Source organism: Erpetoichthys calabaricus, chromosome 4, assembly GCF_900747795.2.
Source record: "Erpetoichthys calabaricus chromosome 4, fErpCal1.3, whole genome shotgun sequence".
Classification (NCBI taxonomy): Eukaryota; Metazoa; Chordata; class Cladistia; order Polypteriformes; family Polypteridae; genus Erpetoichthys; species Erpetoichthys calabaricus.
In genome coordinates, this window is record NC_041397.2 from 66,259,344 (window position 1) to 66,277,062 (window position 17,719).

General features: G+C 39.8%; 1 protein-coding gene across 1 annotated transcript in view; it reads left to right on the plus strand.

Annotated features, from left to right (window-relative positions):
• Positions 1–17,719, plus strand: part of uggt2 (UDP-glucose glycoprotein glucosyltransferase 2) — a 638,028-nt gene that overhangs the window by 441,722 nt on the left and 178,587 nt on the right. Inside the window, exon 24 of the mRNA XM_028799549.2 lies at positions 10,903–11,033. Within this exon, the coding sequence (XP_028655382.2) occupies positions 10,903–11,033 (131 nt within the window). The remainder of the gene's footprint in view (positions 1–10,902; positions 11,034–17,719) is intronic.

A 17,719-nucleotide genomic window follows, 5' to 3' on the forward strand; every position in this document is an offset into this window, starting at 1 on the left:
GCTGCCTGACACAGAGAAGTAGACCAAAAGCACCTCAAAAGCTAGACATCATGCCAAGATCCAAAGAAATTCAGGAACAAATGAGAACAGAAGTAATTGAGATCTATCAGTCTGGTAAAGGTTATAAAGCCATTTCTAAAGCTTTGGGACTCCAGCGAACCACAGTGAGAGCCATTATCCACAAATGGCAAAAACATGGAACAGTGGTGAACCTTCCCAGGAGTGGCCGGCCGACCAAAATTACCCCAAGAGCGCAGAGACGACTCATCCGAGAGGTCACAAAAGACCCCAGGACAACGTCTAAAGAACTGCAGGCCTCACTTGCCTCAATTAAGGTCAGTGTTCACGACTCCACCATAAGAAAGAGACTGGGCAAAAACGGCCTGCATGGCAGATTTCCAAGACGCAAACCACTGTTAATCAAAAAGAACATTAGGGCTCGTCTCAATTTTGCTAAGAAACATCTCAATGATTGCCAAGACTTTTGGGAAAATACCTTGTGGACTGATGAGACAAAAGTTGAACTTTTTGGAAGGCAAATGTCCCGTTACATCTGGCGTAAAAGGAACACAGCATTTCAGAAAAAGAACATCATACCAACTAAAATATGGTGGTGGTAGTGTGATGGTCTGGGGTTGTTTTGCTGCTTCAGGACCTGGAAGGCTTGCTGTGATAGATGGAACCATGAATTCTACTGTCTACCAAAAAATCCTGAAGGAGAATGTCCGGCCATCTGTTCGTCAACTCAAGCTGAAGCGATCTTGGGTGCTGCAACAGGACAATGACCCAAAACACACCAGCAAATCCACCTCTGAATGGCTGAAGAAAAACAAAATGAAGACTTTGGAGTGGCCTAGTTAAAGTCCTGACCTGAATCCAATTGAGATGCTATGGCATGACCTTAAAAAGGCGGTTCATGCTAGAAAACTCTCAAATAAAGCTGAATTACAACAATTTTGCAAAGATGAGTGGGCCAAAATTCCTCCAGAGCGCTGTAAAAGACTCATTGCAAGTTATCACAAACGCTTGATTGCAGTTATTGCTGCTAAGGGTGGCCCAACCAGTTATTAGGTTCAGGGGGCAATTACTTTTTCACACAGGGCCATGTAGGTTTGGATTTTTTTTTCTCCCTAAATAATAAAAACCACCATTTACAAACTGCATTTTGTGTTTACTTGTGTTATATTTGACTAATGGTTAAATGTGTTTGATGATCAGAAACATTTTGTGTGACAAACATGCAAAAGAATAAGAAATCAGGAAGGGGGCAAATAGTTTTTCACACCACTGTATTTACTACTGCCTTATAGCCCCAGAGCCCTGGGTTCAAATGAAGTGTTTACTATCTCTTCATGTCTGTGTTAGTTTTCAAGCATTACTCTCATTTACATCCACACCCCAGAATTGTGTGGCTAAGTTGGTCGGTGATTAGTAAAAGATATTGCGTAGTTCTGAGTGTGCAGTGGGATAACCTGCACCCTAACCTGGGTTGGTTCCTGCCTTGCCCTCAAGATTGTCAGTAATGGCTCTGGATCCTTATATTAATATATTTAATATATATTAATATAAGGACATCAGGAATAAATTAAACAAAAACAATTAATGTTTTGGCCTTCTCCTTCACAGTTCGGAATGACAATCACTGTCGGAAACAGCAACATATACAGTTGTTCTGTGCAATTGTTTTGAAATGATTGTCTTTGTGACCCATCACACCCAGCATACCCCCTTCATTCTCCTTCCATCTGTAAATCATTTAGGACAGGAGGAGTAGTCTCAGGTTTCATAATAGTACATACAGATACATGAACTTCACATCTTGACCTTCAGAGTCTTTTAAAATAACCTAATGATTGTGTTTTGTTAAACTTATTGTCTAATTACTGGTAGAGAATGACAATGACTGTGTTTTTATGTTGTTTGTGTTCTTGTTTTATTTGTAACTGTATCACTAAAGCTAAAAAGTAAATGTAAAATTTCTGGCAAAATAAATTCACAATACCTTGTGTGATGGATGATAATGATCAGTTGAATGTATAGAGTGTCACAGTGTAAGAGAAAGATTACTAAGTTAAGATAAAGATAAGGTGATAAGTGTTGTGCTTGGGGGAAACAGACCTGGGGGTTTGAACATGTGGAGCAAAAGGCAGAGGATGTTTGGGTGAAGAAGCTCTGTGGCTAGGGATCTACACTGGTATCTGGAAGGTTGCCAGTTCAAATCCTGTTACTGCAATATAGGGATCATACTCTGTTGGGCCCTTGAGAAACGCCTTTAACCTGAATATTGCTCCAAGGGTGCTGTACAATGGCTGACTCTGCACTCTGACCCCCAAAGATCATGTGACAAGACAATTTCCTCCCAGGGATTAATAAAGTATATCAAATCAAATCAAAATAACAGAAGTGGGGGGAATGAGGTCAAGAGGGAGGCAAAAGAAAACATGGTTTTTGGTGATGTTGGGTATGTGAAATAAATCTGGGGTGACATCCGGCCAAATTGGGTAGACCTGGAAAGCGGCCGTTAAACTGTTGATGATGATGATGATGATAATAATGAATATGCGACCTCTATGTCTCTGTTAGCTGAAACGAAAAGATTAAACTCTTTCGGCCATTCCTCAAAGCTCGTACCTCAAAGTTCTGATATTAGATTCATGCCATGAGCAGCATGAAACATCACTTTGGAAATTCACACGTAAAGCCACGTTAATTAAAAAGCCAGAGTTAAAAAGGTTGGTCTTCAATTTCAAAATAAATGAAACCTTTCTCCTTTCTCTGGGTCTCTGCCTCACTGCCTTAGGTAATTATATTGAATAATTTTACTTTATGTGTCTAAGAATTTGTATTTGTTTGAATTAAGCTTTATCTAATTCACCAACTTTAGTATCAACTGCAAATTTTAATAACTTGAAAATATTTTGAATGCAGGAAGTAATCAGATTATCTGGAGAAAGCCCACACCAGTTGAATGTGTATGCTTAACAGATATGGTGGCCAGGCATGCATTCAGTCTTGGGGCACTCTAGCTGTGAGTAAACAGTAAATCATTTCACTCACTGATTTTATTGCATTATGGTGCATTAAAAACAGAGTACATTTTGAATGAACAATTAAACATAATAGTTTAGAACAGGAAAAGGGTAAAATATAAAAATATGTTGTTGCCAAGCAATCTTTCTATTAATGCTTTACCTTTTTCTAGCCTTAGTTTGAAGGCTTGGATTGATGTAGCCTCACAGGCCAACAGTGATAAGGCATAGGTATCACAAAGCTGAATGAGCCTTGCCAAACTTTGAGAATCCTAAGGTATCTTATAGTTTTGTATAAGGCGAGAAGTATAAACATGTGGTCTGAAGTCTAAAACTGTAGGAATTTTAATGTGATTACTAGTTTCTTAATGATTTTGAAATGTACAAGTAGTTAGATAACAACAAAGATATTCAGCTTATGTAAAGAAAGATGAGTCATTTGGAGTCATGATGTCCTAACAATAATGGAAGCAGTCACCAGAATTATTCTTACTGAAGGTAAATGATGTGCTGTACCTGTGTGTATGGTGAGCTCTTTCACATTTTCTGTCTTCGTTGTTTCTGAGAAAATCACATATGATGATTAAATTGTTAGTGTTACAAAAAAAGTCTAAAGAGGAGATGTGCACGATAATATGTTCTGAGGTTTTACAAATAAGGAATTCATAAGCTTCAATGTACAGTAGTTGAGTTCAAGGTGAACACAAGTATAATTTCAGATTGACTGTTCCTGCATCATAAAAGCATGAAATTAAATTTTATGGAATTTATTATGTTTTATCGATTAATGATGCTGACACATTCAATCGCACTAAAAATGTTTTGTTTGTTTTGTTGCTGATTTTTGTTTGTACTCAGGATTTAATGTGTCTCATTTCAGTGCCCAACAATAGTTGGCCGGCATTAATGAATTTCATTTGATCTGATAACCACTTTCCCGTTTTTGCTACATTCTGGTGAAAGCTTTTTCCATGTTCATCACTGACTGTGCCAAGTTTAGCAGGGAAGAAGTTCAAGTGTGAGTGCAGAAAATTGAATGCACTTGTGTTGCACTTCATGTATTTGTATGCTTGAAGTATGTAGTCAGCCAGTTTTATGCTGTTTGGTAATTGCCAAGAAAATTCTCAATAACATCTTTAAATGCCTTCCATCTGATTTCTTCTGTCCCTACTAGCAGATCTTTGAACAGCATCTCATTGATGATGAGTCTGATTTGTGGACCAACAAAAATGCCTTCCTTAATCTTGATGTTCATTACTCACAGAAACTTCTTTCTCAAATATTGAAATCCTTCACCTTCCTTGTTCATTCCTTTAACAAATTTTTTATCAGTCCAAGTTTTATTTGAATGGGATGCAAAAATATCTTTGTTGGGTCAACAAGTGGTTTATGTGCCACAGTTGTTCTTCCCTGGAACCATATGGTAATAGAGAAGCAATTCTTTTTAATGTAATGAGATTCCCTGGCATGGCTACCCCACATAAAAATGAAAAAACAGGGTTTAGTTTATCTGAGCTTAATTCCTATTAGCTGTGCCACAACTTTTAAGTTACCGCAGACGTTCTAGTTGTTGTTTCTCCATATACTGTACACTTATAATATTAGAGGAAATCTCAAAAACAGGCTTTTACTGTCTCCACTGAGTATGCTATCATTCTTCTATAGCACGTACTAGTTACTAAACACTTTTATTAGTACTGGCACCTGGAAATATACTGTATCTTCTTGAGATGTGTCAACAGCCACATGTGATGAAGGAAATATAACCTCTGAATCCTCTGTGTTTACAGTCAACACTTACGTAATGGTCTAGATGGTTGGAAAAATAAAATAAAACGCTGTACAGTAATCCCTCCTCCATCGCGGGGGTTGTGTTCCAGAGCCACCCGCGAAATAAGAAAATCCGCGAAGTAGAAACCATATGTTTATATGGTTATTTTTATATTGTCATGCTTGGGTCACAGATTTGCACAGAAACACAGGAGGTTGTAGAGAGACAGGAACGTTATTCAAACACTGCAAACAAACATTTGTCTCTTTTTCAAAAGTTTAAACTGTGCTCCATGACAAGACAGAGATGACAGTTCTGTCTCACAATTAAAAGAATGCAAACATATCTTCCTCTTCAAAGGAGTGGGCGTCAGGAGCAGAACATGTCAGAAACAGAGAGCAAAGCAAACAAATCAATTGGGCTGTTTGGCTTTTAAGTATGCGAAGCACCGCCAGTACAAAGCTGTTGAAGGCGGCAGCTCACACCCCCTCCGTCAGGAGCAGGGAGAGAGAGAGAGAGAGAGAGAGAGAGACAGAGAAAAACAAAACAGTGAAAAATCAATACGTGCCCTTTGAGCTTTTAAGTATGCAAAGCACCGTGCAGCATACTTAAAAGCTGCACACAGAAGGTAGCAACGTGAAGATAATCTTTCAGCATTTTTAGACGAGCGTCCGTATCGTCTAGGTGTGCAAACAGCCCCCCTGCTCACACCCCCTACGTCAGGATCAGAGATAGTCAGCGCAAGAGAGACAGAGAAAAGTAAGTTGGGTAGCTTCTCAGCCATCTGCCAATAGCGTCCCTTGTATGAAATCAACTGGACAAACCAACTGAGGAAGCATGTACCAGAAATTAAAAGACCCATTGTCCTCAGAAATCCGCGAACCAGCAAAAAATCCGCGATATATATTTAAATATGCTTACATATAAAATCCGCGATAGAGTGAAGCCGTGAAAGGCGAAGCGCGATATAGCGAGGGATCACTGTAATTGCTTTTTACATGTAACTAGTTATTATTTTTTTCAGTAAGTTTTAATTAGTAAAGCCAAAGGGGCGAACAGTCTACATCAAGGCATCCAAACAGAGAGTCCAAATTTGTCAGCTGAGCAACTTCAAGTGCAAAACCAACATACTAAAACCAAATAAAGTTTCTCTTAGTTTCCTTATTCACTGAGGACTAATATGTTTATCTGTGCTAGATTTGTTCTGCATTTTTCAAAAAACAAAACTCATCCTGGATATTCTTTGTTTTTTCCTGAATCCTTATATTTATATATCTTCATATTTTGCCCAAAGCTGAAAGAGGATTGCCTTACCTTTATTTCTGAAAAAGTCCTTTCAGTGCTGCTATTCTTACTATATATTAATTTAGCATTGCCCATGACATCACATGCCAGAATATTCGTATTTTTAGTGTTCACTGGCTTAGCAAAAACACTCTAAATGACACTTTTAATGATATGGTATTCTGCCAATACCACAGTTGCCAAAGTATAAACAAAATTGACAACATTCAAAAATAAACATTTAAAATATTGCAAAACCCACCCAAAAATGCTCAGTGGATTCTGACAATTTTTTACACCTCTTAGGCAGGGTAACACAGCTCCATTCCAGTAAATCTCACTGTTAATGCTATTGTCTACATAGATAAACTACTGCACATTCAATTTTTTTCCCAGAAGAGCCTTGATCATAGTTTTAATTTAATTCTGCATAATGAAACTAATGAAAATGCAGCTCTAGTACCCCTTATAAATGCTATCAAATTTAGCATTGTTGTTATTAATCTCAATTAATTTGTCCTATTTAAGGCCTGGAGTGCAGTATTTATCACATTATTAATTTATTCTTCTATGCTTATAACACATAATGGTACATTATTACTCTAATACACTAATTTTTGTTGATTTATCTGAAGATGTATTCACATTTTGTTTTTGGAGGATGGTGGTTCAGCTCTATGTGAAATAGCCTAAACAGACAAAATCTATGTACTCCAAACCACTGTAGTCTTACAATGCTTATAAAAACTATTCACACTTGGAGTTTTTCGCATTTTATTATTATGCAACATTAAATAACAGTGGATTTAATCTGGCTTTTTTGACAATGATCAACAGAAAAACACAATTTAATGTCAATGTGAAAACAAGTCTCTCTGAAGTGATCTAAATTATTACAAATATTATTATGACAAATATAATCCAGAAAATATTTTATCATTTAAGTTTTCACCCTCTTCAACTCAGTTTTTAGTAGATGCACCGTTGGCAGCCATGACAACCCTGTGTCTGTGTGGTCTGGTGTCTATCACGTCTGGAAACTGCAGTTTTTCCCATTTTTCTTTTCAAAACTGCTCAAACTCTCTCAGGCTGCATGAGGGTTATAAATGAAAAGCCCTTTTCAGGTCAGGCCACAAATTCTCAATTGGATTGAGAACTGGCCTTTGAATTGGCCATTCCAGAACATTAACATTGTTGTTTTTAATCCATTTCTGTGTAGCTTTGGCTTTTTTTTTTGTGGCTGGAGTGTAGCGGTAGTTCCCTTTTGGAGATTCCAGTGATATGTACAGGGACTGGAGGTTGATGGAATGAAACAGATGAGCTGGTACGCTAGAAAACCTTGCCAGTAAGCATCTAAGCGTGCCGGTACTCAACAGCAAAAACATAAGACATTCTGGTCCAATTCAAACACTGCTATCTTATCTAGGGATACCTTCCATTTATTTTATGACAATCTAATTGAAAGGTCCTGTTCCTAATGCTGTTTAAAATGTATCATTTTGATCATATTAGAAAAGTTGGCCTAACTACTTCTAATAAAGTCTCTAATTTAAATGATTCTTCTCTTTTTTGTATTCTGAACTTGATAAAAAAATTTGAATTAAGGTGTTATTTTTGTTACATTCTAATGAGTAAATCATTTTTTAATATGCATGACTGCTTATTCCTATATGTTCAAAAACTTTGGTTCTGACAGCATTATTAATTTCAGCTTTAGTATTATAGGCCCTTTTTCTATGTATTTTATTAGCTAACATCTTATTAGGTTTCTCTCAATGTTCATATTAGGACTGGCCTAATTTAACTGATGGTCATTTGTGATTGATGGTGCTCATGGGTGGGCATTCTGGATGGGATGAGGAAAGGTTGCTTACCTGCTTGGTAGGCCGGCCTATTAGAGGCAGAAGATGAAAGAAACATCCTACCTTGACCATCAGATAGACAGGAGATGAACCCTTGCAGAAGTATGTTCACTGGCGTCCTGGCTGCAGTGGACAAAGATCTTTTCCCAGCCAGGATGCCATTATAATGGAGATAAGGGTATGCAATCGCCTCAGATGATCAGCTTCCCCAATACGTTACATAGCAGCATTCATGAGCCTCAGTACCCATATGGACACCCACAGGGTATGCTGGGAACTGTAGTGCTGTGGATTCTGTGGGTGCCACAAGGGGGTACTATAGGGATTCATGGTCTGTACTCTCTCAGACTTGTGCTTCCAACAGCCTCTGCCCTAGTACCAGATACTGGTTTGACTGCCTTACACAGGGAGTCAGCATCAGGAGGCAAAGATAAAGCTCACTGGGAAGAGTGTCAGGAGAGGAAAAGAACTTGGAATATCTGTGCTTCTGGTACTTTGTGGTTTCTGTAAATTAAGGTACTGTGTGTAATAAGTGAACTGTAATTGAACCCATGACTGTATTGGGTTTGAGTGAGTGTGGGAATCGAGGCTTGGTGGCACCCCTATTGGTGGGTAAACATTTTAAGTTCTTTTGTGGTCAATAAGTTGAATTTTCTTTGCAGAGTTTGTCAGTTAGTCAGATTTATTCAGAGGTGTGATTAATTAATCCTGTTGCCTTTCTAATTTACAATTTATTTTCGTGTAAAACATTTTTTTTGTCCCATCAGAGATGCTTTAAGTTTTCATCAAAGAAGTACATCAGATAATTCTGTATATATACTTGTTTCAATAAAATTACCATTTAGATTAGAAGTAAATGTAATAAAACCTTCATTAAGTAATAATAATGAGTTAAATTACCTAATGCAAGTTGAATTAATAGTGTGTATGTGTCACTTCATTACATTTAGCCATTTTCTGGTTTCCTTTTACATGCCAAAGACATGAATTAATTGCTGACTCCAGTTTGACCCTGTAATAATCTTTGTGAACTTGTACTATGTAGTAGACTGGCCTTCCTGTCCTGGGCAAACTTACACTTCATGCGTCTGGGATAGGCTTTGCTCATGTACATTCCAGTAATAGGAAAGCTAGTTTCTGAAAATAAATAAATATAATTTATTCAGATTTTTAACTCATTAAAACAAATAATAAGCTGATTAACAATTCTTGACTTCTCCCTCTGTGGTTATGAGTGTTGGTGCATGCATGTGGTCAAATGTGTCCAAGGTCTATTGCGTTTTCTGTGGACTGGAGCAGGGCAGGATTTTAAAAAATAGTATTGTTCACACTTTGTGAGTGTTGATGTGCGAGAGACAAGCCATGTGGAGTGCTTCATTGGAGAAATTGTCTGATTGCTTGTTCACGTGCATTAAGACAATCGGCACAGCCATCCGTCATTAGTTCTCTCCGGCTCATTCAGGAGGCACCAATGCTCACAGAACTATAAAAAATGTCAGAGGAGGTTAGAAACAGATCTGAAAAGGAAGAATGAAAAAGAAAAATGAGGAAGAAAAATTGAGGACAAGAAAGAAGGGGAGAGCAGAGTAGGGTGATTGATTTTATTCTTGGTTTTAGCGATCCATTTATTGAATTTATTTCTTGATTTTAACTTCTTTACCATTGACACTGTTTTTACAGATTTATTTATTGAAGACACGAAGCACTGCACTTAGGGCACTGTTTGCCTTTTTGTTAATTGTAATATGTATGAGTGGATATTGTAGTGGATGGACACCCCGTTCCTGCCTAGCATTCCATACTGCCAAGCAATTGTATTAAGTAGTTTTCAGAATATTTTTCAAAGTATCAGTACAACTGCAATGATGGTTATTGAAAATCTGCTAAGATATATATTGCTTTTTCAGATGATATGGTGGTGCAGTGGTTATTGCCACTTCCTCACTGATCCAACATCCAGTATAGCCAATCACTGTTTATATGGAATTTGTCCTTTCATCCCATGTGTGTGGGGGTATTTCTACAGGATCTCTTTACCCTCATCAGGAAAAGTGGTTTCGGAAAATGAGATGAATTTCACTCTGTGTGAGTGAGTGGGCCCAGCTATGGATCGATGCCCTGTGTAATGCTGATACCCACCTTGCATCCATTTCTGCCAGGATAGTTACTGACCCACCCAACACTCCTAAACTGAAATATGATGGCTGAGAATGTTATGTTATGGATCATATCTAGATTTAGAAAGTATGGTATGATACTCCAGAATTTGGAGTTACATTTAGCACTAATTTCAAAGTATATCATCTGACATATAAAAATGTGAATGGATTTGCCTCCATTTATTTTAGACAATTCATTAATGCATACTCTATATTCTAGACTATGCATCATTTTATTCCCAAAATAAATAAAATACTGCTGCAGGAGATGGACCATTTAACTGCCGAGCCCTAAAAAACAGAGCTGGTAATATGCAAGATACTCCATCTGTCTCTGTTTTTAAGTTAAGGCAACATCAAATGTGGAACAGTTGTTGAATGTAAGAATACATTTGTTAAGTGTTCAAGTCAACTAAAAAAAGGAAGAAAAGAAAAAGAATAGAGAAAAGCCTTGGAAGAGAACGCATTTTATTTATAGTACTACTGAGTCATAAAAACATGAAAAACTGGAAGATGTGGAAGCAATGTGCAGTATATTTGTGTATATACTGTGTGCATTTACTGTATACATGATGACACCAATGGCAATTTACAATTTGTTTTAAATGTATTAGTTTGATAATTGTACAGTGCTCAAATCCTGTCTGTTGGGTAGCACGCTACATAGGAATAAACTGAATTGAATAGCCTTATTAAATATAAAATACCAAGCTGAAAACACATAATAAATAAATAAAACCTACATATCAAATGCAATTTATTTTGGAGTTCCTAAATTGTCTCTTTGTTACTACTAGATCTTGGGACCTTTGGATGAAAGTAAGGATTTTGACCCTGAAGATTTTCACCTCTTGGAAAAGTTATCCTTTGATGGTTCTGCAGAGAACATCAGACTAAGAGTAAAGCAGATGGGAATTAAAGGAAAACAGTATGTATATTTAGCATGGGATTTGTTGCTTTCAGTTTCCTTTTAAAGTCATATTTGTGTTCCTTTTTATTTTCTCTTTGTTGTGAGCTGCTTTTCTTGAAAGTAATGTTACTTTAATCCTCTTAGGTGATTTCTGCAGTAATATATTAAGGGACATATGTTTTGACTTTTTTCACTTTTTTATATTTGCTCTGTAATTTTGTAATAATATCACTTTTATGCTAAGTAACATTAACAACAAAGTCACAGTCTTCGATATGTTTTATATGACCAAAATGACCATAGATCGGCAGTAATTCTTCTAAATGTAAATGCTCACCGGTCTCATTATTATTGGCCTGCAGTAGCAGAGTGATTCATTACTGCTTTTATCTAGGCAGACTTAAGCAGTTTTGGTGAACACCTGAATACTTAGGAAGTAAATAAGCGCTATCTCTGCCAATGATTTATGTAGTGTCAAATAGTGCAGAGCTGAATTGGATTAAGTAGGAGGGATACCTGAGTCATGAATGTGCATAGGAACAAAAAGTGGCAAAGCCCTTTCCATTCTGAATTACCATAAAGCTCATGGTCCAGAAATTTAAGAATCCTGCATACCTGTCTGTTTTGCCAAATTATTCATCTGTGGTAGCATTACATTTAATCATTATGGTTATTGACAAGATGGCTTTTCATTACTTTGTACTGTGTTGTCATGCTGCTATACTCCTGGTGCTGCTGATATTTTGTTTGGGTAGACCGAGTGACAGGAAGGCCCTCGTAACAGCCCTCTGCACCAAGATAGGACTAAAGAGTCAAAAAGTAAACAAAAATGGCACTTTTATTATTCAAGACAGGGATTAGTGTGGGAAGAACATGTCTCTCTATATATAAAAGAAAATCCTGGAATGGAAAGCAAAAGCAAGGCTACGATACGTGATCCTCTCAGAAGACAATTTTAAAGACCCGCGAGACCAAAGACACTTGCCACGGTGCAAGACACGCCCTACTTACAAGATAAGACCACGGGCAGAAAAATAAATCAGTAGTGTAAAGGCAGTCATGCAGCACACACAGCTCCATGGCTCTCAGTGCATATAAAGTGTCTAAGGTCAATACGGTAGAAATGAAATGAATAGGGTAGAAATGAAACGTCGACAACTAAACGAAGACGAAAGAAAAGCGTGGGGAAAAGAGACCCAAATGCGGTGGAGAGAAAAAAATGCTAAAAAGAAAAACAATAATCTAGGTGCAAATTTAGAAAATAAGGAAAGTGATAATCAGCCCTGAACAAGTGGAATTGAAAACAAAGCACGTCCAATGGGGCTCAGAATTACAAGATTAGAACTTCATAAACGGGAGCAGTGTTATACGTCCGGAAATAAAGGACAATTATTGTTTTTACAACGTCACGTGAGATAAGTCAGTGAGCCATCATTTAAAACAAGTCCACAGACCTCTAACTAAGCAGTTGTTGGATTGCTTTTGGCAGACATGCACAATGTGCTCCCGGCTCTTAAAACAACAGCATGCGACAAGCAGAAGAGGCAGCTCGCCAGCAGGGTGAAGCCTTTTTTGTTTTAAGTGACTGATAGGTCCGATTGAGGGGGATGGAGTACAGCACGGAAGACTGATAGTGGGGTACTAATTGATGTGGTAAGGGGGAGGCGAGACCCGGGGGAGGAGGGGTCGGAGAGGGTGCTAGACAGTTGTGTTTGGGGTTACAAAGTCGACGATTGTTCAAGTAAAACGTTTGTATCAAAAAAAAAAAAGATAGTAAAGATCTCATTAGCGCAAACAAAAGGTGATTAATCATCAGTGCCAGGTGTAACTGAAAAAATAGCAGGGCAAAGCAAGGTCGTCCCACAACAGTTAAAGCAACGAGAAGTTTAATTTTAAAGAATACACAATTCGGTCAGGTGTATATTTATGATGACGGAGAAGCGATTCAAATTTTAACAGGCGACAAGTAAGGTGATGTATATATTCCGCGAATAACATTAGACACCAAAGGAGATCGTGATATGCCATTCGTATTAAAATGTTTACAGTTTACCGTGAGAATAGCTTTTGCTACGACAATTAACAAATCAAAGGGACAACCATTAGAAAACGTCGGATTATTTATTAGAGAAACAGAAACAATATTCAATCACGGGCGATTATATGTTGCGTTGTCGCAATGTATTTCCAAAAATGGATTTAAAATTCAATGCGATCTTGAAGTACTAGGGTGTTGTACCGTGTTAGCCATTATGAATGTAGAGAAAAGCCAAGCAAAATGACACCTTTTATTGGCTAACTAGAAAGATTACAATATGCAAGCTTTCGAGGCAACTCAGGCCCCTTCTCCAATAAAAGGTGTCATTTTGCTTGGCTTTTCTCTACATGCGATCTTGAAGAAAAGGTAATTCCATATATTGTTTTTAATAAACCTTTAAAGTAAAAAGTGCAACTAATGAAACTGAAACAATTCCAAAGAAAAAAAAGCTTTTAAAATTGTATGTCCGATTAACCAAACAGCGGCACGGTGATGCAGTGGGTAGCGCTGCTGCCTCGCAGTTAGGAGACCTGGGTTCGTTTCCCTGGTCCTCCCTGCATGGAGTGTGCATGTTCTCCCCATGTCTGCGTGGCTTTCCTCCGGGTGCTTCTTCCCACAGTCCAAAAACATGCAGGTTGGGTGGATTGACGATTCTAAATTGTCCCTAGTTTGTGCTTGGTGTGTGTGCGAGCCCTGCAATTGGCTAGCACCCTGCCCGGGGTTTGTTTTCTGCCTTGCGCCCTGTGTTGGCTGGGATTGGCTCCAGTAGACCCCAGTGATGTTGTAGTTAGGATGTAGCAGGTTGGATGAGGGATGGATGGATGGATTGATTAACCAAACACAGGGGTTGGCGAGCGAAGCAAGCAGGGGGCGGAGCCCCCTAGTTAGTAGATAAAACTGAAACTTACTCTCCACTGTCCTTATACATTTTTATTATTGAATTTGGAATAATAATAATCTTTTAACCCCCAAATTTCTCCCTGAGATATGTGTTACTACTACTATGACTATAGTACTAGGGTGTTGTACCATGTTTGTGATTATGAATGTACTGAGAAGTCAAGCAAAATTACACATTTTATTGGGTGACTAAAAAGATTACAAAATGCAAGCTTTCGAGCCCCCTTCTTCAGGCAAGATGTAATTGGTACTAAAGGTACAGAGTCCTAGGATCTCTTTGAGGGCTAGGAGCAACCCTACTTTTCCTACAGGGACACTAGCCTAAAACTCCATCTAATGCACTTCTGGGCATTCATTTACCTTTAAAGGCATGGGTACCTGGGCAAAAGGTGTTCAAACTCTCTGTCAACTCTTAATGGCTTTTCTTTCTCCTCTATACTGTACATACTGCTACTTGCTAGATTGCTTGCACTATAGAGTTCTGGGAGAACATGGCAGGCTCCAATCAGTGTAATATCTGGAATTTAAACTATAAGTGTTCCAGTTCAGTTCACTGCTCCTACTTACTGTTTGACCTTGAACCCACCTGGGCTCTGTAATGCAAAAAATACATGTAAACAATACTACTGTATCTTAATCCCTTAAGTACCTTTATGGAAATGAAATATATTGTAATATACCTGAAAAATATTTGCATATATCTTGCAATACAATGTAACATATATATATTTAAAATATATGTTTTTAAGATTATATTTGAAATTTAATCAAACTTATATTCCCCATATGATATTGTAACAAATGTATTTGTTAATACATTATATGTAAAACATGCAACATACTATGTATTCAGATCTACATTTCTGAAAAATTATTTATGGCTTAGGTACAGTGGGGCAAAAAAGTATTTAGTCAGCCACCAATTGTGCAAGTTCTCCCACTTAAAAAAAATGAGAGAGGCCTGTAATTTTCATCATAGGTATACCTCAACTATGAGAGACAAAATGAGAAAAAAAATCCAGAAAATCACATTGTCTGATTTTTGAAGAATTTATTTGCAAATTATGGTGGAAAAAAGTATTTAGTCAATAACAAAAGTTCATCTCAATACTTTGTTATATACCCTTTCTTGGCAATGACAGAGGTCAAACGTTTTCTGTAAGTTTTCACAAGGTTTTCACACACTGTTGCTGGTATTTTGGCCCATTCCTCCATGCAGATCTCCTCTAGAGCAGTGATGTTTTGGGGCGGTCGCTGGGCAACACAGACTTTCAACTCCCTCCAAAGATTTTCTATGGGGTTGAGATCTGGAGACTGGCTAGGCCACTCCAGGACCTTGAAATGCTTCTTACGAAGCCACTCCTTCGTTACCTGGGCAGTGTGTTTGGGATCATTGTCATGCTGAAAGACCCAGCCACGTTTCATCTTCAGTGCCCTTGCTGATGGAAGGAGGTTTTCACTCAGAATCTGAGAATACATGGCCCCATTCATTCTTTCCTTTACACGGATCAATCGTCCTGGTCCCTTTGCAGAAATACAGCCCCAAAGCATGATGTTTCCACCCCCATGCTTTACAGTAGGTATGGTGTTCTTTCTCCTCCAAACACGACGAGTAGAGTTTTTACCAAAAAGTTCTATTTTGGTTTCATCTGACCATATGACATTCTCCCAATCCTCTTCTGGATCATCCAAATGCTCTCTAGCAAACTTCAGACGGGCCTGCACATGTACTGGCTTAAGCAGGGGGACACGTCTGGCACTGCAGGATTTGAGTCCCTGGAGGCGTAGTGTGTTACTAATAGTAGCCTTTGCTGCTTTGGTCCCAGCTCTCTGCAGGTCATTCACTAGGTCCCCCCGTGTGGTTCTGGGATTTTTGCTCACCGTTCTTGTGATCATTTTGACCCCATGGGGTGAGATCTTGCGTGGAGCCCCAGATCGAGGGAGATTATCAGTGGTCTTGTATGTCTTCCATTTTCTAATAATTGCTCCCACAGTTGATTTCTTCACACCAAACTGCTTACCTACTGCAGATTCAGTCTTCCCAGCCTGGTGCAGGTCTACAATTTTGTTTCTGGTGTCCTTTGACAGCTCTTTGGTCTTGGCCATAGTGGAGTTTGGAGTGTGACTGTTTGAGGTTGTGGACAGGTGTCTTTTATATTGATAACGAGTTCAAACAGGTGCCATTAATTCAGGTAACGAGTGGAGGACAGAGGAGCCTCTTACAGAAGAAGTTACAGGTCTGTGAGAGCCAAAAATCTTGCTTGTTTGTAGGTGACCAAATACTTTTTTTCCACCATAATTTGCAAATATCCATCCATCCATCCATCCATTCTCTTCCGCTTATCCGAGGTCGGGTCGCGGGGGCAGCAGCTTGAGCAGAGATGCCCAGACTGCCCTCTCCCCGGCCACTTCTTCTAGCTCTTCCGGGAGAATCCCGAGGCGTTTCCAGGCCAGCCGGGAGACATAGTCCCTCCAGCATGTCCTGGGTCTTCCCTGGGGCCTCCTCCCGGTTGGACGTGCCCGGAACACCTCCCCAGGGAGGCGTCCAGGAGGCATCCTGATCAGATGCCCGAGCCACCTCATCTGACTCCTCTCGATGCGGAGGAGCAGCGGCTCTACTCTGAGCCCCTCCCGGATGACTGAGCTTCTCACCCTATCTTTAAGGGAGAGCCCAGACACCCTGCGGAGAAAACTCATTTCAGCCGCTTGTATTCGCGAGCTCGTTCTTTCGGTCAGTACCCATAGCTCATGACCATAGGTGAGGGTAGGAACATAGATCGACCGGTAAATTGAGAGCTTTGCCTTATGGCTCAGCTCCTTTTTCACCACGACAGACCGATGCAGAGCCCGCATCACTGCGGACGCCGCACCGATCCGCCTGTCGATCTCACGCTCCATTCTTCCCTCACTCGTGAACAAGACCCCGAGATACTTGAACTCCTCCACTTGAGGCAGGATCTCGCTCCCAACCCTGAGAGGGCACTCCACCCTTCTCCGGCTGAAGACCATGGTCTCGGATTTGGAGGTGCTGATTCCCATCCCAGCCGCTTCACACTCAGCTGTGAACCGATCCAGAGAGAGCTGAAGATCACGGCCTGATGAAGCAAACAGGACAACATCATCTGCAAAAAGCAGTGACCCAATCCTGAGTCCACCAAACCGGACCCCCTCAACACCCTGGCTGCGCCTAGAAATTCTGTCCATAAAAGTTATGAACAGAATCGGTGACAAAGGGCAGCCCTGGCGGAGTCCAACTCTCACTGGAAACGGGTTCGACTTACTGCCGGCAATGCGGACCAAGCTCTGACACCGGTTGTACAGGGACCGAACCGCCCTTATCAGGGGGTCCGGTACTCCATACTCCCGGAGCACCCCCCACAGGATCCCCCGAAGAACACGGTCGAACGCCTTTTCCAAGTCCACAAAACACATGTAGACTGGTTGGGCGAACTCCCATGCACCCTCCAGGACTCTGCTAAAGGTGTAGAGCTGGTCCACTGTTCCGCGACCAGGACGAAAACCACACTGTTCCTCCTGAATCCGAGGTTCGACTATCCGACGGACCCTCCTCTCCAGAACCCCCGAATAGACTTTTCCAGGGAGGCTGAGGAGTGTGATCCCTCTGTAGTTGGAACACACCCTCCGGTCCCCCTTCTTAAAGAGGGGGACCACCACCCCGGTCTGCCAATCCAGAGGCACTGTCCCTGATGTCCATGCGATGTTGTAGAGACGTGTCAACCAAGACAGCCCTACAACATCCAGAGCC